At 32.4% G+C, this 23,416-nt stretch overlaps 4 protein-coding genes across 4 annotated transcripts; 3 read left to right on the forward strand and 1 right to left on the reverse strand.

Moving 5' to 3' along the window:
• The first annotated feature begins 506 nt into the window (after positions 1-506).
• Positions 507-2,477, forward strand: Mrpl37 (mitochondrial ribosomal protein L37). The gene is made up of 7 exons (XM_076896693.1): positions 507-642; positions 799-999; positions 1,116-1,322; positions 1,406-1,525; positions 1,600-1,706; positions 1,769-1,951; positions 2,025-2,477. The coding sequence occupies exons 2-7, from the start codon at positions 809-811 to the stop codon at positions 2,444-2,446; spliced, it is 1,230 nt and encodes a 409-aa protein (XP_076752808.1). The 5' UTR covers positions 507-642; positions 799-808; the 3' UTR covers positions 2,447-2,477.
• A 43-nt stretch (positions 2,478-2,520) lies between these two features.
• On the reverse strand, positions 2,521-3,989 carry LOC143424565 (cyclin-dependent kinase 20). Its single transcript, XM_076896710.1, has 5 exons — positions 3,804-3,989; positions 3,538-3,726; positions 3,223-3,459; positions 2,872-3,099; positions 2,521-2,679 (listed from the first exon to the last, which is right to left on the reverse strand). The coding sequence occupies exons 1-5, from the start codon at positions 3,987-3,989 to the stop codon at positions 2,524-2,526; spliced, it is 996 nt and encodes a 331-aa protein (XP_076752825.1). The 3' UTR covers positions 2,521-2,523.
• A 24-nt stretch (positions 3,990-4,013) lies between these two features.
• On the forward strand, positions 4,014-8,921 carry LOC143424524 (DNA helicase MCM8). Its single transcript, XM_076896648.1, has 14 exons — positions 4,014-4,631; positions 5,097-5,234; positions 5,310-5,551; positions 5,624-5,756; positions 6,037-6,287; positions 6,609-6,713; positions 6,911-7,054; positions 7,130-7,349; positions 7,432-7,595; positions 7,696-7,908; positions 7,985-8,109; positions 8,211-8,433; positions 8,514-8,651; positions 8,724-8,921. Exons 1-14 carry the CDS (start codon positions 4,556-4,558, stop codon positions 8,919-8,921), a joined length of 2,370 nt encoding a protein of 789 aa, XP_076752763.1. The 5' UTR covers positions 4,014-4,555.
• Positions 8,922-21,177: 12,256 nt separating this feature from the next.
• LOC143424867 (uncharacterized) lies at positions 21,178-23,026 on the forward strand. Its single transcript, XM_076897224.1, has 3 exons — positions 21,178-21,561; positions 21,619-21,697; positions 22,019-23,026. The coding sequence occupies exons 1-3, from the start codon at positions 21,473-21,475 to the stop codon at positions 23,024-23,026; spliced, it is 1,176 nt and encodes a 391-aa protein (XP_076753339.1). The 5' UTR covers positions 21,178-21,472.
• Positions 23,027-23,416: the final 390 nt, after the last annotated feature.

The following is a 23,416-nucleotide window of genomic DNA, read 5'->3' on the forward strand; positions in this document are numbered from 1 at the left end:
AAGGTACGAACGTAAGAACAAAAGGCTTAAATATAATAAATATAACCTGCAGTACTAGCGATGCCGAACGTAAATCTGTCAGTAGTTGAAAAATCCAGTTTCCATGTGAATATCGAAGTGTTTGTCTTTCGAAGCGGGCGGAAGTAAGTAGCGTTGAAAAAACGAATGATTTCTTTACAAATCGATCGAGAATAACTAAATTTTAGTTATCTTTATAGTGTTCGTGATACGGAAGATATGGAAGAGATAAGAAAAGATATTATAAACCATTACATTCCAGCGATTTTGAATGACAGGTATGTCTTGCTATTAATATTTATTATCACGTATATTAAATAGCGTTTGTATCTTGGGAGAGAATGGAAAATATAGAAAAAGATAGGGAAATATAATATATGAATTGTTTTCAACTCGTAGTCATTTAAAAATGGAGATATATCTCTATCAAAGAACCAATGAAAGGTTGATCGCATCGCTGGTCGCGCCACTGTTGTTGTTGTGCTTTTCTGCTGTACTTGTTGTGAACAATTACAAAAATAATACCGCTTATGTGTAAAATAACATTATTCTAAATGAAAACAACAGTCCTTTGTTTTGTAAAGCAATAATCGTCTCGTTAAAAAGCTCTATGGAAATTTAGTAGTACGTATTTTTTATATTTTAAAAAAAGGTATGATTACTCTGTAACCTAATATCGTCAATGGTGTAACAAACATAGTTAACGTAAAATAATAATATGAAATTTAATTAGTGGGAAACGTGTTATTTTCAATAATTCTGTAAATTGAAACTTTTCAGATAAATCATAATGAAGTTCACACAATTGTTATATAAACAACACATAGGCAAAGCATTGAGGTACTTATGGTATCAACAACGAGAAAGAAATATACGGGTGACCAAGGCACACGACGTTTTAGCATCTATGAATATTCCAGTGGTAGACGCTAAAGAATTGAAGCCACTGCGAAATGAAATTCCTTTATGCAATTCTGAAACGTAATATTTTTATATAATCAAAAATAAATAGTTTGTAAAGTGTTGTTTTGATTAAAAGAACAACTTTTAATTATAAAATTACATTGCATAACAATTCAACTTACTTTTTATATTAGGATTGAAGAGCCAATTACATTAAATGAAATAGATACTAATCAGAAGAGCATAAGATGTTTGATGCTTGGAGATTGTTACACTTTACAAAAAGATATACCACAAGCATGTTTGTTGACAAAAACAGTAAAAATAGCCAATGAATTGCCAGATAAAGTTAAAGATTTGATTACTGATATTCCAGATAATATAAATAATATAATAAAAAGGTACATTAGTAATAGCATCATATTTCATATGATTTCTGCATTAGATTAACTTACATTTTAAACTGTTTTAATCATTGCTTCAGATTTGTTTCAACGTCTGTAATATATGATGCGCAGCAAGTAAAATTACCAAAATTAAAAGATCCTGAAAGGCCTGCTTGGGTATTTCCAAGAGCATATGGTATATCTAGTACAAGAAAAATGTAGGTACTAATCATTTAATTGTATTTATGAGTTTACATGTCATTTTAATTTTAAAACGAGAGATATGTTTTAGGCTAAATTTGTCAAAGAAATTTTTACAACTTTCTGAGTCACTAAATGGATTAAATATTGCTCAACATAGATCAATAGTGCACGGTGGACTTTCATCTATGTGTATAGGTATACAATTAAACGAATAGTATTGTAATAAACATATTAAATATTTCACTTGTACATTTTAGAAAAGGAAAACAACTTGTTTAAGTTTTCCTTAAAAATGGACTTAATGATGACTTCTTCTACACCATTATCACCAATAGCAGATGTAAATGTAGCTAACACATTTGATATGCCAAATCTTCATCCATTACATTATACTATTGGTCTGACTAAATTGAATATAAATGAAACTGAAGATTTATATCGTAAGTTCAAGCTTAGTACAATGCTTTTTACAGTATACTTCGGAAAGTTTAACTGTATGTATTAACATTACAGCAATTTCTATGGAATCACCATTAAGTAATGTTCACACCATCTTTATAAATCATGATCCAGAAGAAGTTAAAAATATAACCGAATTACCAGTTACCCAAAAGCAAATTTATGCTCGCTCATTGATAAAATCTTTTGGTATAGCAGCAAATTGTGCGCGACGAAGATTTGGATCAGACGTGAAGCATTTACCCGAACCTGTTGTTGTGCAATGTGTTCAATCAGATGGGCAAAATTTTCATTTTTCAGTATACCAACTGAATACTTTAGATCTTGATGGTGTGGAAGGAATTAGAAACTTTTGGTGGTCAGAACCATCGATGAAATTATATACACAAGCTCAATATGAAAAGGGGAAACCTTGCCTTGAAGGCTATACTAGTGATGTGTTTAAAAGGTTTCATGCATTTTATAACAATCAATAAATAAAACAACAGTTGAATAAGTTATATCAAACCTGTTTACTTTTTTAAAGTACGCTACACACACAAAAGAATATTTATTACATAATGGTTAGTAGATTTTTAAAAAGCATGCTAACTTGAATATTTGTGTCAATCTCTTTCTCCTTTATTTGGTAACGATGGTTATTTTGTGGTTTTATTAAGTGTTTCATAGAAGTATAGGGTTTAATATGAAAGTATGTATGACATAATGCCTGAAGCAAAAAATGTTATTTATTGTTTAGTAAAAGTATGTTATTTATTGCTTAATTAAGTTTTAATAAATTAAAATGAAAAATTATTTTATTCTATAATTGATATTCTATCAATTATAGCATTACACTTATATTTATGAGAAAATATGTATTATTTATAATATAATTTAATATTTATTTGATTATACTTACTTCACTTGCTGTCAAACGTTTAGATGAATTGTAAATAAGAATTTTACTAATGAGGTCAAGTGCTTCTGGCTCAGTATCCTGAATGATATTTTCCCACGTTAGACCTTTATGAAATGGAAATGTAATTTTGTTATAATCAGGTAATATACTTAAATCTGGCCATGTTTCTGAGGTAGGCGAACCTAAATATTTTAGAACAATTGCTAGCTGCTCGATATCTGTTTCTCCCTGAAATTAGAACGCAATATCATTGAAATAATTATTTTTACACAATATATATTTTAAACAATAATGTTAGGGGCATCGAAATGTAATAGATAGAATAAAAAATAGAAATATTTTATAACATACTGGAAATAATGGTGACTTGTTAAGTAATTCACCAAAAATGCAACCAATAGACCACATATCGATAGCTGATGTATAATATCGTGCACCATATAACAATTCAGGTGCTCTATACCATCTAGTGGCAATTTGATGAGAATATGGCTTTGTCATGTTTTTCCATAATAATCTGCCTAAACCAAAGTCAGCAATTTTAAGAATACCTTTTTCATTTATCAGCAAATTGGCTGGCTTTAAATCCTACAAGTATTGTTTTAATGTTTTTACTGTAACTTAGTAATTTTAAATGTATAAACCAAGATTAGGAATATATGTTACTCTGTGTATTATGTTTTTTCCATGTATGTATGCAATGCCTTCTAAAATCATCTTTGTATAAGTTTTTATTTGACTTGAACTCAATAATATATCATTATCTTTTATTACTTCCCATAAACCTGTTGGCATAAATTCAAAAACCATTATAAAATCTAAACCAACAGGAAAGGCATCTAATAACTCTACAACCTGTAATAAACAAATTCTTGAGAACCTTCAAATACAGTGCATAAAACATTAAAGTATGACGCATAAAGCAAACATACATTAGGATGCTTTAATTGTTGTAAAATTTTTATCTCTCGTATAATAGAGGTGGATATACCATTGTCAATGTTTTTTAAAAATAACTTTTTTAACGCAACATTCTTCTCTGTTTGGATATCATGCGCTTTTAAAACAACGCCTTGCGCTCCTTCGCCAATCTTTCCTGTGATTATATATCTATCCATATTCAAAATTATTAATTTTAAAGCTATTCTTTTCTTTTTTACAAATAAGTAAATAATATTCCTCTTATTTGTTGACAATTGTAGAACATTATGTACATGATTCTATTAAATAGATATATAATGTTCAAGTATCACACAGATATCTTCTCCCAGTAAATATTTCATAGTAAAAATACAGAAATTTATTAAAATTTATAGGCATAATTTAACGAAAGAAATGTTTACATATACAATTAAATTCTATGCGTAGTATCATCGGTTGTATCGACTACTATAACAGTGTTGAGTGACTGTTTCCATAGTTACGTTAGAAAATAAACATTTAACCTTATTTCTGCTTGAATTTCTTAAGAAGATATTTTTTGATCAATTATTGGAGATAGTAAAAGTAAAAAATGTAAACATTAATTTTCGTTTACGTGTGTAATATATTTTAGAAGGTTTTAAGTGTGACAAATTTATATATAACCTAATTAATAGCTTGTTAATAAAATTGTGGGAATCAGGAGGATATGTTTCTTGGTTAGAAAAGTTTGTTTTTGTTGTGAACGTAGTTATTTGTAATTATGAGTAATAAAAAACGGCAAGATTTTTATAAAAACAAATGGTACACAAATAAAAAAAAGTCAACAAAACCGCATGGTAAGACATATTCTTTTGTACTATAAATTTATCATTTTTCAATAAAAAATACATGTTGTTTTATTCAGCATATACAAACAAAGGATCAAGACAAATGTATGAAAATGTATGGGAACAATGTACATTATAAATCTATATTTAATTTTATATGGTTTTTTATGAAGTAGCTTTTGTTTCAATCATGTAACTAAATAAAAATTTGCGTACAAATTTTAAGTAATTTCTATGTTATTATATCATCTTAGCATCATGCGGCACAATGGTTTCACTATGAAACCAATTAGTAATCGCTACAAGTCTTTACTGCAATATTAATTTATGCAGAAAAAAAAATGTTATTCATTATTTAAATCATATATTTTAAATGTATGACTTAAGTTAAATCTATTGTAGATCCAATGATTTTTAACAATGTATTACTTTAATCGTTATCTATGCTACATTTATGCGATGAACAATTTTCAGATCAAAAAAATGATCAAACGACTGAAAGAATTGGACCTTTGGACCCGATCGAGACTTATAATTTATTGAATGCTAACAATACTTATGTAAATTTTAATATTCCCTACTATGGATGGAAATTATTTTTTTATGATGAAGGTAGAAACATTTTTCAAGGCATATGATAATGATAGTTAATTTGTGAATGATAATAAAGAGTTCTTTTAAATTTAGATTATAAGGATGATTCTGAAACTGTTAACAAAATTCAGATAGTAGAAAGATTTATACATAGACATCAACAATTTCTAACATTATTTTCGTTAGAAAATTTAGAAAATGGAACAGTTTTTACACTTGATATGTGTGAAGTGTACAGCGATAATATTTTTTTAAACGAGTGGTCTGATTTCAAGAGGGATATGTATGAAAATCCATTGCACACATTGAATTGTTTTAAACTTGCTGTGCATCAGGTATTTTTCAGCAACTTTATTTTTTGTATATACGTTTATTTTTTTATATATATTAAATTTAATTATTTCCAGCAAATTTTAAATACAGTACCTAAAGAAAATTTGAATTCCATGAATATTATAAATACATTATCCACTGTTAGATTAAAGATATTAAATTATCAACCAATTGTACTTTTGCAAGATTTGAAAGCAAATTATTATGGTACGTGTATACATATATAATTTTTAAATTATATTGGGATGAGCAACTTGTAACTTCTGAAAGTGTGAAAGTACACGTATAATTTTAAAATTGCTTCAAAATACTTTAAGAAGAAAACTTTGAAATCTTTGAATTAATATAAATTATTTAATATTCTATATTTATGGTAAACATGCTGTTTATTCAAAAACGTTGCTCATCCTTGCTTTGAACAATAAATATATAATTTTCATTTTTATGTACCTTGTTTCTTTAATAACTTTTCTTAACAACTTAACAGGAAGATTAGTATCTATTAGAGGCTGTGTAATAAGAGTAGGTCGTGTGAAGCATCTTGCTCAATGGATCGTATTTAGTTGTCGTAAATGTAGTTTACAGAAAATAATGAATCAACCATTGGGAGTTTATACAGTTCCAAGAAAATGTAACAAATGTGGTACATCTAAGTTTAATCCAGTATTAGATTCACCATTGATAAAAAGTGTACCCTTCCAAACAATTAAAATACAGGAAATTTCAAATAATGATCAGGTTTTTATTTTTATTATAGATAATAAAATGTATTTTTACATATCGTAATGTTAAAGTATTTATTTATAAATTGTACATGTATTGTTGAACAGAATCATCTTATTTTTAATAATTTTTGATATTTACAACTAAAAGAGTAATGATGTAGCCAATATTGAAAGTAATCCAAAATTAAATCAAGTTAATTGAAGTTATGAGGATTTAGATATAATTTTAGTTGCTGATATAAGGAACTATTAAAAATGAAGTAAACTTGTAACGTTGTTCAATAATATACTGCATATGTTTATACTGTATTTATTTTCCTTTTTTTTCTTACAGAACAGTAAGGGAAGCATACCTAGAATGTTTGATATTGAATTAATGGATGATTTAGTTAATACTTGTATGCCAGGAGATGATATTAGTTTAACAGGAATCATCAAGGTAAAATATAGCTATACATGTTGTGACTTTTATGGATTCTTTAAACTACATACGATTTAAAAAATTCTTTCGTAAGGATATGGTATATATTTAGAAAATTTGAAAAGAAAGATCAACCCTTAATAGAATCCGAAGTCTGTGTAATTATAGAGCATGAAGATGTAATATTGTATACAGGATTTTTTATATTTATGTAGGGAATTAATGCTACTAAAGCTCGAAACAAAACTTCATTTTCTTTATACATGGAAGCAATTACAATAGTTAATAATAAACAAAAATTTCAAGATGAAAATGTCATAAATAATCAAATGCCAATAAAGGATTATTTAGCAATAAAGGTAAACAAATGTTTAATAAGTTTTGTCATAATTCAAGTAATTGGTTTTGTTATGAAATATTTACACCTGTCATAGGAAGTATACAATACACCAAACATATTTCCACTTTTGGTACATTCACTTTGTCCGAGTATATATGGTCATGAAGTAGTTAAAGCTGGTCTAATATTAAGTTTATTTGGTGGAAACGTAGACGATGCAGAGTTACGAGAAAATATTCATATATTAGTGGTTGGTGATCCTGGTCTTGGGAAATCACAAATGCTACAAGCTTGTGCACGAATCTCTGCAAAAGGTACTGCGATAAATAAAGATTGAATTTTTTAATTGAATCTACTTTTGAAGCGCTTAAATAGTAACAACAATAATTTATAAAGGTTTATATGTGTGTGGAAATTCAAGTACATCTTCTGGTTTGACAATAACACTCTCTAAAGAAAATAAAAGTAACAATTTTACTTTAGAACCAGGAGCATTAGTTCTGACTGACAGAGGCTGTTGTTGCATTGATGAATTTGATAAAATGTCTAAACAACACGCGGTAAAACTATTGGAATAATATATTTATTTATTTAAATATGGAGTTATAAATTCTGTATGATTTATTGTTTAAATACTAATCAATTTTTATTTAATTTTAGGCTTTATTAGAAGCTATGGAACAACAATGTGTAAGCGTTGCTAAATCAGGAGTAATATGTTCTCTTCCTACTAGAACATCGATTTTGGCAGCTGCTAATCCAATAGGAGGTCGATTTAATAGGAATAAAACAGTAATGCAAAATTTGAAAATGAGCGCACCTCTTCTATCGCGTTTCGACTTAGTATTTTTATTACTAGATGAGCCAAATAAGGTGCATATTTAATATTATTATTCGAATAGGTATTTTGAAGAAAGAGATCAATACCTATGTTTTTTATTTACAACAGCTTATGGATGATTTATTATGCAAACATGTTATGTCCATTCATTCTAATATACATGCAGATAATATTACACAAAGTAGTATGTATCAAAGTATGAATACACAGAACACAGGCAAACTTTCATTAAAGTAATTAAGGTTTATTAATATTTTACTAATATATTACAAGATAATTTTCGTTTCTATTTGATATTTATATGTTTTTCGCTAAAACAAAATTTATATTTTAGAGATAGACTTGTGCCTACTGCAGCTGAGATAATGAATGTCATTCCACAACCGATATTAAGAAAATACATTGCGTATGCGAGGCAATATGTAAAACCGAAACTAACTAAAGAAGCAGCTGTGATATTACAAAATTGTTACTTGGAACTTCGACATAAAAATAATAAATTTGCTGATTTATCTGTGTGCAACAGACAGTTAGAAGCTATGATCAGATTAACAGAGGTTGAACTTTTTTGATATTTATGTAAGTTTTAGATAAAAATTTTATTTTTCGTGAAATGAAAATTAAAATTACTATACAGGCTAGAGCAAAATTGGAGTTGCGTACAGAAGCAACAGAAGCGGATGCTTTGGATGTGATTGAAATTTTACAATACACATTTGAAAATACAGTTTCAAATTATCCATCTTTAAGTACAAAGAGCGTAACCAATGGAAAAGTGAGTAGATAAACACAAATGTACAATGATGTAGTGGTTTGTAGAATTTTAATACAAGCATTTTATCCGTAGATTAAACGATTTGTAAACTTATTAAATAGAGACAAAACTACTGATGGTAATAAAACATTTAGCATGACGAGATTGCAAGAAATCGCAGCGGATAACGATATTTTGATCGATGATTTTTCAGAATTTATTAGAAAACTAAATGAGAATGGTATTTTATTGAAGGCAGGATCTAACGCGTACAAATTTATTTCTTTATAAATGTTAATTACCCTAACAACACAGTATTCTTACTACGACAAAGCTGTGTTGTCAGAATGTATATTTCAATAGTTTTATTGTAATTTATTGTATATCTCCTGCTTTAGAAGTAAAAGAGAGAATGTTATAAGAAAGAGTGAGACAGATGATATCGATCCTACTCTAGAACCTCTGGCACCATCTTTGTAAAAAGTGCTCTGGGCCTTTGTAAAAACTGGGCACACAGCGTTATCGACAGCGAAGTGAACTATCGAAAGACTCGTGGCACCATCTCTGCGGAAAGTACTGAAATTAATACCCGACTAGTTTCAGCGGTTCTCTGAGAGATGGCACTAGTGCTCCAGTAGTTCACTTCGCTGTCGATAACGCTGTGCGACCAGTTTGAGCACTTTTCACAGAGATGGTGCCAGGGGTTCCAGAGTAGGGTCGGTATCATCTGTCTCACTCTTTCTTATAGCTTTCTTATATATCTTTCTCTCTCTTACCTCTAAAGCGGGAGATAGAACCTATCTTACCCTTTCTATTCAATAAAAGTTATGGAATTTCTTTATTAAATATATACAGACATACGAAAACTGCGGAATTGTAGCACCCTCCATTCCCATTTAGTAAAATTAGTCGTTACAAAATTTCTCTAGAAAACCGCCTTTTGTGGTCAAAAATGAAATTAACCCCTTGAATGCTATGAACACATATACAGCTCACCTGTAGTTTACACCATTTCACAAAATTTCTTTGCTTCTATGCGACGGAATAAAAAACTGGTTATATCACTAGAAAGCTTAGTGAATAAAGAAGTATTCGTGAAATTTGCCGCTAGCCATGTCTAAAAATAAACTTTTTTTACTTTAACTGAGTTTAAACTTTTATTACTCCAGCTGTTTTCGAGTTTCAGGGTAAAATAGAGACTATTATAATAGCAAATTTATTGCTCCTTTCAATATTCTTTGTCATTTTCTTGTAGGACTTACGATTTGGAAGATGCAATTAATAATGAATTGAATTTTGCCTCGAAAGAGATTTATTGCAATAAATTCCTTTTTTACAACAAGAATTCGAGCATTTCAGTACATAATGCACTACAATATTTTCAATTAACATCGTATAGATAATAAAATAATATGTAGAGTGAAATTTTGTATATGTTATACGGGTTCTACGTGTAAATATATACATATAGGATAGTAGAAATTTTTCTCTACAAATTATCTAGGAGAATGTGTATCAGAACACAACAGTGCGCACTTTTCTCAGAAAAATACGCACGAAAATTTTCCTGGAACTCGTAGTTTCGGGATATGTCTCTTGTAGTAGATTTTCAATTAGCTGATTTGTTTACAGTTGTAGCAGATAGTGTAATACCAAGGCCACAGATTTCACGTAGCAGCGTAGTTCGAAAATTACGTTCGAGCGCCTTCGGCCTCGTTCGAACGTGTTCGCGCTCGTTCGGTCGCTTCCGGAGCACGCGCGAGTGCCACCGGCAGTCAGTTCGCGTCGTCCTCTACTGGCGGTAAGACGTGTGTCGTTCGTTGCTGTTGATATAACTTTTCGACGCACCTTTCTACATTTGAGGTACGTTTATACGCTTGCTTATCAACTGCGTAGTATTCTCAACTATAATTCTATTATACTTTCGTTTTATTATTAACTTTATTTAATCATTACATACTCGATTAACTATTTATTGAACATTATCATTACAAATATGAATATATCTTTGAATTTTCTTTTCGCTTTTCTTATTATTGTGTCTTTCATGGTTCATAGTTGTCCATAAACTTTGTTTGAATTTTGTAAATATGATTTATGAACTCGTTTACTATAAAATCTTAATATAATTGATTTTACCTTAGTATATTTATTCTAATTGTTTTGTTTCGTTCTGTTACAGATTTTTAAGCAGTTATGTCTTTCAAGGGATGGAGATAATGAGCAACGAACATTATTATTATTACTGAAAGAGGTGTGATGCAAAGACTGTAAGAACTTGATCAGAACGTATGGTATAAATTTATATTACCTTATTTTTGATCATAGGGTAACATTTTGTATATAATTGATTATGAACACGTGATGTATGTAACAGGTAATGAGTTATTTGTTTAATAATCATTCTCACAAGCAATTTTGAATATTTATAGCATATAATATAGCTCACTAATTAAGAATATTGAATATGCTTTAAATTCTGATATCAAATAATCATAATTGATTTTTTATACATCTATTATGAATTCTTAATGTGTTCATAAATAATTTATAATATTTGGATATATTTTACGATATATTCAAACTTTATAATCTATTTTATTTATATATACATATATTTTTGCATTGTTGAATAATTTAAAAGGGAAGTAATATTTTTTTGAACAAACGCTCGATCGGGAAAAGATGAAGAATAATACGACAGTAAATTGTGTGTTGTTTTTATTTACCCCTTGTTCCCCCATGTACAATGTTTTTCTTCCAGAATATTTTGGTGACCGCGTGCAATGCGGTCGGTAGAGTCAGTGTTTGTTGCGATAAATAGTTTTAGTATTTTTTAGAGCACAGTTGCTCTAATTATAATTAAATTTTTTTTTTTGTAACATTCATGCGCGAAAGAGTAGAGTCAGTGTTTGCTTCGTATAAATGGCAATAGTATTGTAGTCTTTTATTTATTTTTTTTTATTCCTAATTTTTTTAAATATTTGCTGCCTCGGTACTAGAGTCAAATTGCTGTTTACCCAAAGGATCTAGCTGCGCTTCAAAAGCCAAAAATGTAAGTATCTTTCGTACTTTACTTGTAATTCCAAATTTGATAAACTTTTAACCTTTTTTAATTACTAAGTTAACATATTTGTGGTTAATTTATTGTAAGCAGTCACAAAATTAATCAGAATGAAGTAAATTAATAATTGAAAATATTAACAAGAACTTTAAAAGGCCAAATTATGATAATATGTTTTCTGTTTAAGATTTTTAGCTAGTTCTACGATGGATTTACTTACCGCATCTACCCTGACGGCAACGTTCATGATGTCCTCCTGGAGGTAAGCAAAATTTCTTAATATTTTTTCTGAACTGATTGATTGCGTGGAAACATGAATTTTAATTCATAACATGACTTTCTTCAGGCATTTGCCATACCTTTGAAGACCTTACTGAAGCAGTAGCAGCAGCAGCAGTTCCTGCAGACATCAGCAGCATCCCCGTTGACTTTCTCCAGATATGAGCAGCATCTCCAATGACTTCTTCCATACACATGCGGTCGGTGAGTCGCATGCCTTTAAGTTCTTCTGGTCACTCAATCATGTCGTAGAACGAAAGGTTCAAATCGGCACGAGTGACTGGTTGTAATTACGTAGAATTTTTCAATGAGCATAGTGACCGTGGATATAAAATTATATCCATGAGTGGTAACATTTATTTTGTGTGTGTTATTTCTTAGATCAGGCTAGGTTTTCTTGCACATCGCGTTTTTAAATGTCATAATATAATAGTAGAAATACTGATAATTATTAAATAATTAAATACGAGTATTATAATAGTTATGATTCATCCACACATAATAAGTATATTTAGTCAGTTTAAAAGGAAGTAGTATATTAGACACGAATATGTATAAAAGTGAAATATTTTTACAAATACTAATAATCATATACATGTATGAATATATATAGATACAATTTATTTTTATGAATAAATAAGTAATATATATTACAACTGCTTTGTTGTAGCAATGCAGAGTGGTGAAGTCGGATACCCTCCGACTTCGTTTTTGCAATAATTATAATCATTGTGTAATAATGTTGGTGTGGATGTTGCAAATTGAATGTATAGAATAAATCATATATGTGATAAATATCATATATATGGAATATATTGTGAATATATAGTATAGCTTTCGTTGTAATAGAAGTTGATTTGCTTGATTGCCGAAACCATGTCATATTACATGTGCAAGAAGACATTTTGCGTCGAGTCGATTTTGAAATCAAAGCATCGAGCTTGAATATTATTTTCATATTTTAGAATGATTGCTTTGATGACGAGATCGCTCGAAATTAGTACATTTCTTGTAAAATTTAATTTAATTCGATAATTATATTACATTGAATACTGATCGAGACAATGATAGAGACGCTTACCAATTCCTTCTGTCATTATAATGTACGGAATGTAAAATAATTGATTTTAAATTTAATTTTAATTTCGAATTTAACTTTGATTTTAAATTTAATTGTAATTTAAAGTGTAACTTTAACTTTAAATTTACTTTTAATTTAAAATTTAACTTGAATTTGAAATATAACTTTGAATTTAAATTTAATTATTCTTGACAATAAATAAATGAACTTTAGTTCATTGTCGAGTAGCGTGGTGTTACCACTACAGCGTCCCAGTATTGGCCTCTATCCCGTTGCGTAAGGCCCTTGGTTATTCCAAAAGGCAGACGGGGTAGTCCGCCACCCCCACCGAGGGCATCGGTAGTGGTGGACTGCGTACTTAGATTACTGCACTGGGTTCACTGCCGGCTGATTGGGCGTATCCCAATCCCTGCCTCAAGGAGAGGTCGTGCCTGGGTGTCACCGTAGGCATCTGGTCACGTTAAACATTTCGCGGACGTGAAAATACGTCAACTGGTACTGGTGGCTGTAGTAGTAACCTCCTATGAGTTTGCTTTGATTCTTTTTGAGATCAGATTGAGGGAGGATTCGCTTCGAAGGAAGGGATACATCTCAAAGGATGTCGATCATTTTTGAGAGCGAAGAATCTTCCACTTTGTTCGCGTCGCGTCGCGCCGCACCCTTAACTCTATTCTATACATTATAATATTATAATGAATTGTCAAGCTTCTTTCCCATTTATCGATTAGTATTTAATAATTGATAGTTACTCCACTGCATAGAGCATTTCTAGCTTTGTGTCCGGTTAGCTTGTTAGTTGTCGCTATAGCGTCCCAGTACGGGTGCCCTGCCCCGTCCGTAAGGCCCTCGGCTATTCCGAAGGGCAGACGGGGGAGCCCACCACCCTCACCAAGGGTCTTGGTAGCTTCGAATCTCGCCTAGGGGTTCGTGGCGCGCTGATTGAGCGTATCTCAATTCCTGCCTCAAGGGAGGCCGTGTCTGGAATGTTACTCGATGACGTTCTGGTCACGTTAACCATTTTCGCGGACGCGAAAATGCGTCAATCACGCTGGTGGCTATAGCGGTTGAGTACGTTTATTAAATTGTTAAAACTCTGTGCAGCGTAATAACTATCAATGAATAACTTTTCACAAAGCACTAATCAGTGTATTTAGATCAGGATTTTCAGGTTTAACCCCTTCCGTGCTCATTGCCAGGACCCCATTCACGTGCCCAGGTGCTACTTGGATGGGGAAAAGGCGATGGGCACGATGATTGTATAATAACTAATGAAATGTTTCTTTCGCGGCTGACGTGCTAGTGTATCGTGCACGACGTATCTTCCACGTTGTGTGTGTGTGGTTAGGCCGTGAAAGTGCGTCGTTTCCATAGAAACAATTAACTATTACTTATAAATGGTACCAAATTTATTCTGAATCACGACAGAGGTACCAATTGCAATAACAGTTGTATCACTAATAGAACATCCGTGTTTTACGAAAAATATAGATTTGTTTAATGTTTTAAATTTCACATTAAACATTCAAATGTAGATATAAACGCTTTACAGGCGTTGTTCGCAATGATCACTAGTTTTCGTCAGTCGATTACAGCAGTGGTACGTACCCTTAGAGTGTGCGAGGTTGTATGCCAAGCTCGGGTGTCGGAGGCGCCCCGGGGCGTTCTCTCTAGTGTAGGATTTTTGCGCCCGAGTGTTTGAATGAGAAATTTCCGGGAGTTGAACGAATGTGTTGGCGTGAATCTTTTGCCTTTTAAATATAGGGTTAGGTAGGTAGGTAGTTTACTTCTGGTATGTTTGTCTGTTAATAATAAGTAGGTAGGGCCGGGCAGGTTGACCACAGTCACCGATCGGGCAGGCGCGTTTCTCGCGTGGTTCAACCTGTTTCAGGGAATCAGATTTGAATGATCGACGGTCTAGCTGGCGCGAACGGGGGATGCTGTTCGCCACTGGCTTTACTCGATCCATCATTCGAATCGACCCGCGGTCGCGGTCGCGATTTATCGAAACGAACGTTTCTTTCTGCTCGAGGTTTGGCACGTTTGTACGAGCAACGATTCTTTGCAATCGTTGCTCGTCTGCGTGCGTTGAAAACTTTCGCGATTTATATTTTTATTTCACCTTTGTATGTTATTTTTTGGTTTGCGCTCAGGGAATCTCGAGCTTAGATATAAGTTTCAGGATTCTGGGCTTTATGTCCGAAGAAAGAAGAGGCTATATGCCGAAGAGGCCCGGAGAAGAGGGCAACTACTAATGACTATGCATTCAGAGGCAGGCAATCCCTCTCGATGCAAAGTCATTGCTTGTTACCACTTTGTCACTATGCTCATATTTGTGTAGAAGTAGTATATTCTAGCCAGTAGAATGCTGGCTCATCGAATGCTGGGCAAACCGCGGTTTCAATTGTAGCGTTACATAATTAATTACGGTTCCATTTAGAGTTGCGTATAAATCCGAATCGCGATTTTTCTTAGCGTTGCGATTAACTCCAGGTCGCGATTTTTATTAGAGTTGCGATTATCTCCAGATCGCGGCTGTTATTAGAGTTGTGATTAATTCCAGGTCGCGATTTTTATTAGAGTTGCGTATTAATTAATATATCGCGCTTTGAATTAGAGTTGCGTAAAAATGATAATCGTGTTGCTCTTTTAGCGTTGCGAATCATGAGATCGCGATTGTTTGCTGTACTTATAATTATTGTTTGTTAATATTTGTTTCGCGAATAAGATTAAATTGTATTTACTGTTTTAGTATGTAGTTTGTACTTTTCACTTAGTTTTATAGTTCAGTCTTTAATTCCATTTAGTGTTGCGATAATGAACGATCGCGGTTCTCACGATAGTGTTGCGACAAAAGATATGCCCGAATCTTCCACTTATTTTGTGGAAACATCACCACTGTAGCCAAAGGAGCTACGTCGCACCAGGGTGCGATATCGCATCTATAAAATCTTCCATGTTTGCTATGGAAGAGCTGCATTTATCCAGATCTGAATTTATGCAGATCACTGTTTAAAAATCTCTTTTATTAGCGTTGCGTGCTTAAATGATGGGTGTATAAATTAGGGTTGCGAATTAAGTAAAGCGCCCTGAGCTGGCTGCTCGCGCATTGCTTTTTCTTGACACACCCCGCGAATTAGTGTTACCAATTATAAAGAGTGCCACAATATGGCTGTTGTCGCGATTAATTTTGCTAATTTAAGTTTCAATAAATTATTATTGCAAGTATATTGAAACATTTACCGCGATTAATTTTGAAGTATTCTTTGCTTGACGTTATAATAAACTGATGACACGGAAAAGGAAGAATACTTCATTAACGATATTTAATAACGATAATAATGAGAGACGACGAAGTGCTTTCGTCTCTTCAATTCTCTATTTCATATCTTTACCGATCGAGCGTTTGTTATAAAATATTACAAAATGATATAGTTATTTTCTAGGAATAGATACTCTTTGGTTTTTTGCAACCCTTCATTTAATATCGATTCATGATTGGTATGTAAACATTCCATTGCGTTTTTTGTGTATCAGAATGCATAAGCATTAAAAATCGCAAAATACATTGGAATACAGTTACCTATAAAGTCAAATTTAGTGTAGTTTAACAATATTTTTAAAAAATATTATTAAATTAGTAATATTTCACATTAGAAACGATACTTTTCAAGCTTATCAAAATTTAATTAATTTAACGAATAGTATTAAGAAACGATTGTTTTTATTACATGTTACATACATCATTTTTATTACGTTATTTCGATAAAATGATGTTTTTCTATATCTGATTTATACTATTTGTTTGTCAAATTTTTGTAGGGTGTTACTAATCCATTATATAAGTTTCTGTTGCAGATTATAGTTTTGGAGGGACGACGTCCATTTGATCGTTTCAATATAACATCAGGATAAATGTATATCATGGAAGGATGATAATGTGATTAATTATTACTTGTATATTAATGGTACATATATTTTCAGTTACGTTTATATTTTTCTATGTCATCTTTTATATGTGAATGTGTGTATTACTGTATGTTACTATTTTGCTTGTTATACATTTCTGTTTTAGATATTGCAGTGTTTCTGCCCTGTTTGTTATTTTATTATATATTATATGTATCTCATTTTGGATATATTTCTTGTATACATTTCTGTTCTAGATATTGCAGTGTTTCTAGTTTTACTTTAGGTGTTCCAGTGATTTGAATTGTGTCGTCTCTTGTCGCCACTCATATGTTGTCTCGCATCTTGCAAATTCGATAGTCCCTGTTCATTTGTGCAAAATATTCTATTATATTCTTCCTTCGTTGCTTCAGAGCTTCTCCTCTGTGGTTTGCTTTTGTAAACGCTTCGAGTTTATAAATACAATGTACTTCATGTACTGTGTTCTCTTCGATCTTTGGATATGTAGGGTGATACATTTTCAGACCTATTGATAGGTAGGAATCACTTCTTTTTGGTTTGGTTGGTTTGTAATTAAAACAATTATTGGCTAGGCAGGGTATTTGTGCTTTCTTCCACTTGTAACAATCCTTTCTCGCGAATTTTCTTTATGAAACTCCTTCCATTGTGCGTTTGCATAGGGATCAAACATCGAACTCGTTGCAAATGTACGCTGGAAGGAGGTTTTATTCAATAATATCCTGTATAAAAGGTGGGTGGATGGGACGCGGTTAGGGTGGGTCTCGATTCGCAGCAACCTCCACGTGGTGAGACCTGGGCAACATATTATTTAATATATAATTATTAATCGCATCATGGTGGCGTGATACAATTACAAATTATATAGCAAATAATATGAGCAAATCGCTGCCATAGGATAGATTTATTTAAATTCAAATAAATTAGAGTTTCTTCAAGTTTAATTATAGTAGATTTATAAAAGTATTAGCGATAGATGATAGTATAAATTATTAACCATGTCATTGTAAATCATTTCTATTTTCTTTATATTTTATCTCATATTATCGAAACTTAGTTTCGCATAATGAGAAGGAATTGTTTGCATAGTTGAAACGTTGAAAAAGTGAAAATATAGCTATCAAAACACATTATGACAGTTTATGATAAATTTCCAATTAATTTTAAAGAAATGCAAGTTGAAATCTTTTGTTTTTGTATTATTATTTATAATAATTCTACAAAGTTTATCTCAATCATAGTAATAGTATAACAATTCTAGTACCATCTATTTTAGTAACTTCTTTAATTCATAAAACTATTGTAGCGTTAAATGTATACGTTATTAAGTACAATAAGGATTTTTATATCTATTCTTAATGAGAATAATTGTATCAAACTTAATTGACTCTGACAATTAAACTTTTTTATGTCAATCACAGATTTTATTTGAAACATTTTATTGTTACTTATTTTTTTCAACATTATAGTGTTACATATTTTTTTTTATTCTATTGTTTTAATTTCTTTACAACATTTTATTATTGCATATTTCTTTACAATATTTTATTGTTACAAATTTCTTTACAATATTTCAAACATTCACTTCGATCCTCTTCTCTTTTCTTCTCTTCTCTCAACTGCATTGCATTGCACTGCACTGCACTGCACTAGGCACTTCACTTCACTTCACTTTACTTGTTTGAAATGATGTATCCCTCGTTGAGATCTTCTTTGTGGAATTAGAGGTTCTTCCTTGTGGTTCTTGAGAGAATATTGTCGTATTGGGGGAAGAGCAAATGAGGTTCCAGGCCTGGAGAAGTTTAGATTTAAGCGCGCCGGGAACAGGGTATCGCAAGGGTAGGGTTGCCAGGGGATCGCAAGCATAGGCTGGGGATCACAGCTAGAGGAAGGATTTTGATTGGGTTAAAAGCATCTATTCAAGGGATTTTGACAGAACAAAATCAACCTGTCCTAGACGCATCCAAAAAGAGGCGATAGTCCTCGCTCCTGAGAGGAGGGTCGCCTAATTTTTTATGCGAACGTTACCCTTATAAGCACTGTGGTGTCAACTATCACTTGCGAGAAAGATTAATTGTTCTAGCCACCTGGCGGCCGCGAAATTAATTACACTAGTAGATAGGGGATGTATATGCATGAGGCTATGCATGCACTCAAGTTAGATTACATGATAAAGAATACAAATTCCATAAAAAATATTTTCATTATGCATATCAAATGAAGCGAGTATCTATCATATACTATATCTATGTGTTCTCGTTACTGAAAGTACCGAGGACTAACTCTATTTATCAATTTGAAACGAACGAAATCCGTAATATACAGAATTCAATCCGCCAACATAATCAGGTATATATAATTGATGATGATCATTCGGTTGTCACAATCTGTAGCAGACATTTTAACAGATACATCGAAACCAGCAACTCATCGTTTGGGTCACACGAAATCTCATTCGTCTAGCTAGTGAACTCCACAAGGTGGATCATATTTCAAAATGGTTGACTGTCAGTCGCCGAATCAATGGCCGCTCGCGATTAAAATTAGTGGAGGTGTTGCACAGTCCTGTACAAACCTTTTTTCATCGTTTTCATAAACTGATTATATATTGTACAAATATAAAAAAGTATTAAAGAGTTTTTCGTTAACATGTTTTCGTAATTTTATTATATTTTCTTGTATATTTCAATAGTTTTATTGCAATTTCTTGTATCTTTCCCGCTTTAGATGTAAGAGAGAGAGAGAAAGATATATAAGAACGCTATAAGAAAGAGTGAGACAGGTAATACCCACCCAACTGTAAAACCCCTAGCGCCATCTCTGCAAAAAGTGCTCAAACTGGTCGCACATAATTATCGACAGTGAAGTAAACTACTCAAGAACTACTGGCGCCATCTCTTGTAGGAGTGCTGAAACTGATTGGGCATTAGTTTTAGTACTTTCTGAAGAGATGACGCCAGGGGTTCTCGAATAGGGTTCGTAGGATCTGTCTCATTCTTTCCTGTTGCTTTTTTATATATCTTTCTCTCTCTTACCTCTAAAGCGGGAAATATACAAAGAATTGCAATAAAACTAGTAAAATATACAAGAGATTACAATAAAACTACTGAAATATACTAGAGATTACAATAATACTACTGAAATATACAAGAAATTGCAATAAAACTACTAAAATATACAAGAAATTGCAATGAAACAATTGAAATATACAATAAATTACAATAAAACTAATATGTACAATAAATTACAATATATTGGTTTTATTGTAATTTATTGTATATTTCACTAGTTCTGTTATAATTTATTGTACATTTCACTAGTTTTACGCTAGTGGTACTATAAGTGTTCTACATACAATCGTAATGCAAGAAATTTAGATTTATTGAATATGTTGTGCGCGTATGCGTGTGTATATATTAATTGTTAATTGTTGATATTACAATGTTGTATTTGACATTATTTTTTTTACAACCAATACACAGGACATTAAACTCATTAACAACCATAAATTTTTACACTTCGTAACAGTAAGCTTTACATGGTAGACGCCAATATTTGTAAAGACAGCATCTTGGTCCTGGAACGTGTCTACAACCAGGTCTGCAGCAGGGTTGTTTAGGAATATATTTCTTCGGTTGTGAAACACGAGGGGGAGGTATAGTTACTTTGCAAAATCTAGTTAAACAACAATTTTTTATGATATATATTAATTTTGTTTTGAAACTAATTTAACAACTAACCGATATTCGATAATAATGCAACCCATATATACATGTATCATAGTTTAAACATGTTATCGAATATTTTACTTGTGTACCTATAGTTTTGTGCTTGCTGTCAACCAAATACACTAAATATTATCGTTATTGAGTAGTGAATTCGCTTGGTAATCGTAATTTGTGCCGGACGGACGGAAATCAATGTATGTTCTTCCATGATTGTTCTATCTGCAACATCGTGCTGTAATTCTGGTTAAGCATCGTGCTGCACATGCAGGTGGACAATATGGAATGCATTTCGGTGGAACAGGTCCGCACGGCACCGGCGGTGTACATATCGTGATTTTACACGGTGGTGGACAGGCCACACAAATTGGTGGAGCACATGGGTAAGATACGCACGATGGACAAGAAGGTAACTGGTATTGGAATACAGGCGATGGACAACAAGGCGGTGTAGAACAGGACACAGAATTTCCTCCACAAGCCATTATGCCACTTCTCTATTATTATATTTTTACATTTACATATTATTTTCTATGATATCGGAAACGAGAAATTTTGATAAATTTTGATGTGTCCCGTATACCAAATAATAAACAATTGACTTCAGTCAAGAATATTCTTCATTTATTATGTACTAAAGACACGTTCAGATCAAATTTACAGTTTTTTTTTCTAGAATAAATTATTCCGGTTGTAATGATAAATTAAAATGTAAAGTTCTATCAATTCTTACGCGAATTACGACGAAATCAAAATTTTTGTGTTCAAAATGCCCTGCGATGGTAAAAATCCAAATTGTGAGAGAAGGCGAGAATTATTGACTCAGCTAAAATGTTTGATAAGTTCTATGGAAAGAAGGTGAGAATGTTGGAAGTGTTAATCGACATCAATAAAAGGATAAATTGTTTACTACAGGAAACCATGTGAATGGGATGAACCTCCTTGTCCACCTCCTGTTAGTTGTTCACCTTGTAATCCCTGTGTGCCTGATTGTGTAAGTATAAATGAATTGTGTAAATAATGTTAATTACAAATAAACTGCCGAAAGAAAATTGGTATAAATGGTGCTATTTTGAAGCATATTTATCATTTTTGTTGCAATATATTGTATCGCAATATTTAGTCTATAATTGTAGTCAGAATAATAGTAAATTACCAACAATAATTAGAAAATTATATTACTTTTAACAGTAAAAATTAATTTATCGATTTTGAAAATCATAGAAAAAAAATTGGACTTTTATAAAATAGATAATTTATATCTTTCGTTATGTATTATAATTGAAACAGTTAAATATATAATTTTTAATTTCAGATTCCAATTAAACGATGTAAAAGCTTTGATTTCCGTGCAAGTATTATATACAGATGTGAATGCATCAAAAGAAATGGCCTGCAGGATAGGTGCATGATGTGGGACTGTATGGGTAGACCAGAATGCATGACAAAATTGTATCCCGTTTGCATGCCGGGTCGTAATGCATTGTTAAAGTTAACTGACTTGGGGGATGTGGAAGTTGCCTTAAGGAAGTATTATTGTGCCGATCAAGCAAGAGAAGCTGCTCTAGCTGCATACTGTAGACTGATGTGCAACGCACCGACAAGATCTTGCAACGGACCAAAGCCAATATGTTGCAATTTAAATAAATGCAACGAACCAAGTGGGAACTGTAAACCCGTGTGCGCTGAGATATGCCCGCCTTGCGTTACACCCTGTGTACCACCTTGTTCTTCTTACAACATTTGTTTCCCGTGTCCACCACCATGTCCGTCACCATGCCCACCATCGTGTCCACCGCCATGTTCACCATGCCCACCGCCATGCCCACCACCTTGTTGTTCACCATGCCCTCCACCTTGTTGTTCACCATGCCCTCCACCATGCCCACTGCCGTGTTCTCCACCATGTCCTCCACCATGTCCTCCACCATGTCCACCACCGTGTCCACCGCCATGTATACCACCGTGTCCACCGCTATGTTTACCAGTGTGTCCACCACCATGCCCACCACCGTGTCCACCACCGTGTCCACCAGTATGTTTACAGCTTTGCCCTCCACCGTGTCCACCGTGTCCTGTGCCATGTTGCCCTCCACCGTGCCCACCATGTCCTGTACCATGTTGTCCTCCGCCGTGCCCACCATGCCCTGTACCATGTTGTCCTCCACCGTGTCCACCACCATGTCCACCACCATGTCCACCACCGTGCCCACCACCATGTCCATCAGTTTGTCCACCAATGTGTTTATCACCTTGTCAACCAACATGTTCATTATCGATTCCGTGTTGCCCACCGTGCTACACACCATGCCCACCATGTTAAGCTTTATATTTACGATAATGTACAGCTGCATGATTTCTATGTCTGTTTGTATTATTCTGCGTTTAAATTCCTGCATAAATTGTATTACAAATTCAGCTATATTTATTCGATTATTGTTCGTGTCTATGGTGTATTTCTTATTTCGTATCTACCACTTACCCTTTGTCCATCATATATAATAAATTTATTTTGCTATGATATTGCTTAGTAAATTAAAATTTTCGGTAGTTTCATTTAAATAAAATAAATTTAAAGGTTTCTATCGAAGTAATTTTTGCTAATTTCTGATTTTATTTGGACAGAGAAAATACATGGGTATGGATAAAAAATGAAATGCACGTTTTAAGATGCTATTGTTCCAGGTAAAAAAATATCGTTTAAGTTTATTGG

The sequence above is a fragment of the Xylocopa sonorina genome, chromosome 6 (assembly GCF_050948175.1).
Source record: "Xylocopa sonorina isolate GNS202 chromosome 6, iyXylSono1_principal, whole genome shotgun sequence".
In the NCBI taxonomy this organism is placed as follows: Eukaryota; Metazoa; Arthropoda; class Insecta; order Hymenoptera; family Apidae; genus Xylocopa; species Xylocopa sonorina.

Coding starts and splice junctions, on each gene's coding strand:
- Mrpl37 (XM_076896693.1), top strand. CDS start 809: ATGAAGTTCACACAATTGTTATATAAACAACACATAGGCAAAGCATTG. Junction 1,000..1,115: donor CCTTTATGCAATTCTGAAAC/GTAATATTTTTA, acceptor TTTTTATATTAG/GATTGAAGAGCCAATTACAT. Junction 1,952..2,024: donor TGAAACTGAAGATTTATATC/GTAAGTTCAAGC, acceptor TTAACATTACAG/CAATTTCTATGGAATCACCA.
- LOC143424565 (XM_076896710.1), bottom strand. CDS start 3,989: ATGGATAGATATATAATCACAGGAAAGATTGGCGAAGGAGCGCAAGGC. Junction 3,727..3,803: donor AACAATTAAAGCATCCTAAT/GTATGTTTGCTT, acceptor TGTTTATTACAG/GTTGTAGAGTTATTAGATGC. Junction 2,680..2,871: donor AACGTTTGACAGCAAGTGAA/GTAAGTATAATC, acceptor TTTTTGCTTCAG/GCATTATGTCATACATACTT.
- LOC143424524 (XM_076896648.1), top strand. CDS start 4,556: ATGAGTAATAAAAAACGGCAAGATTTTTATAAAAACAAATGGTACACA. Junction 4,632..5,096: donor AAAGTCAACAAAACCGCATG/GTAAGACATATT, acceptor AACAATTTTCAG/ATCAAAAAAATGATCAAACG. Junction 5,235..5,309: donor ATTATTTTTTTATGATGAAG/GTAGAAACATTT, acceptor TTTTAAATTTAG/ATTATAAGGATGATTCTGAA.
- LOC143424867 (XM_076897224.1), top strand. CDS start 21,473: ATGCCCTGCGATGGTAAAAATCCAAATTGTGAGAGAAGGCGAGAATTA. Junction 21,562..21,618: donor ATAAGTTCTATGGAAAGAAG/GTGAGAATGTTG, acceptor TGTTTACTACAG/GAAACCATGTGAATGGGATG. Junction 21,698..22,018: donor ATCCCTGTGTGCCTGATTGT/GTAAGTATAAAT, acceptor TTTTAATTTCAG/ATTCCAATTAAACGATGTAA.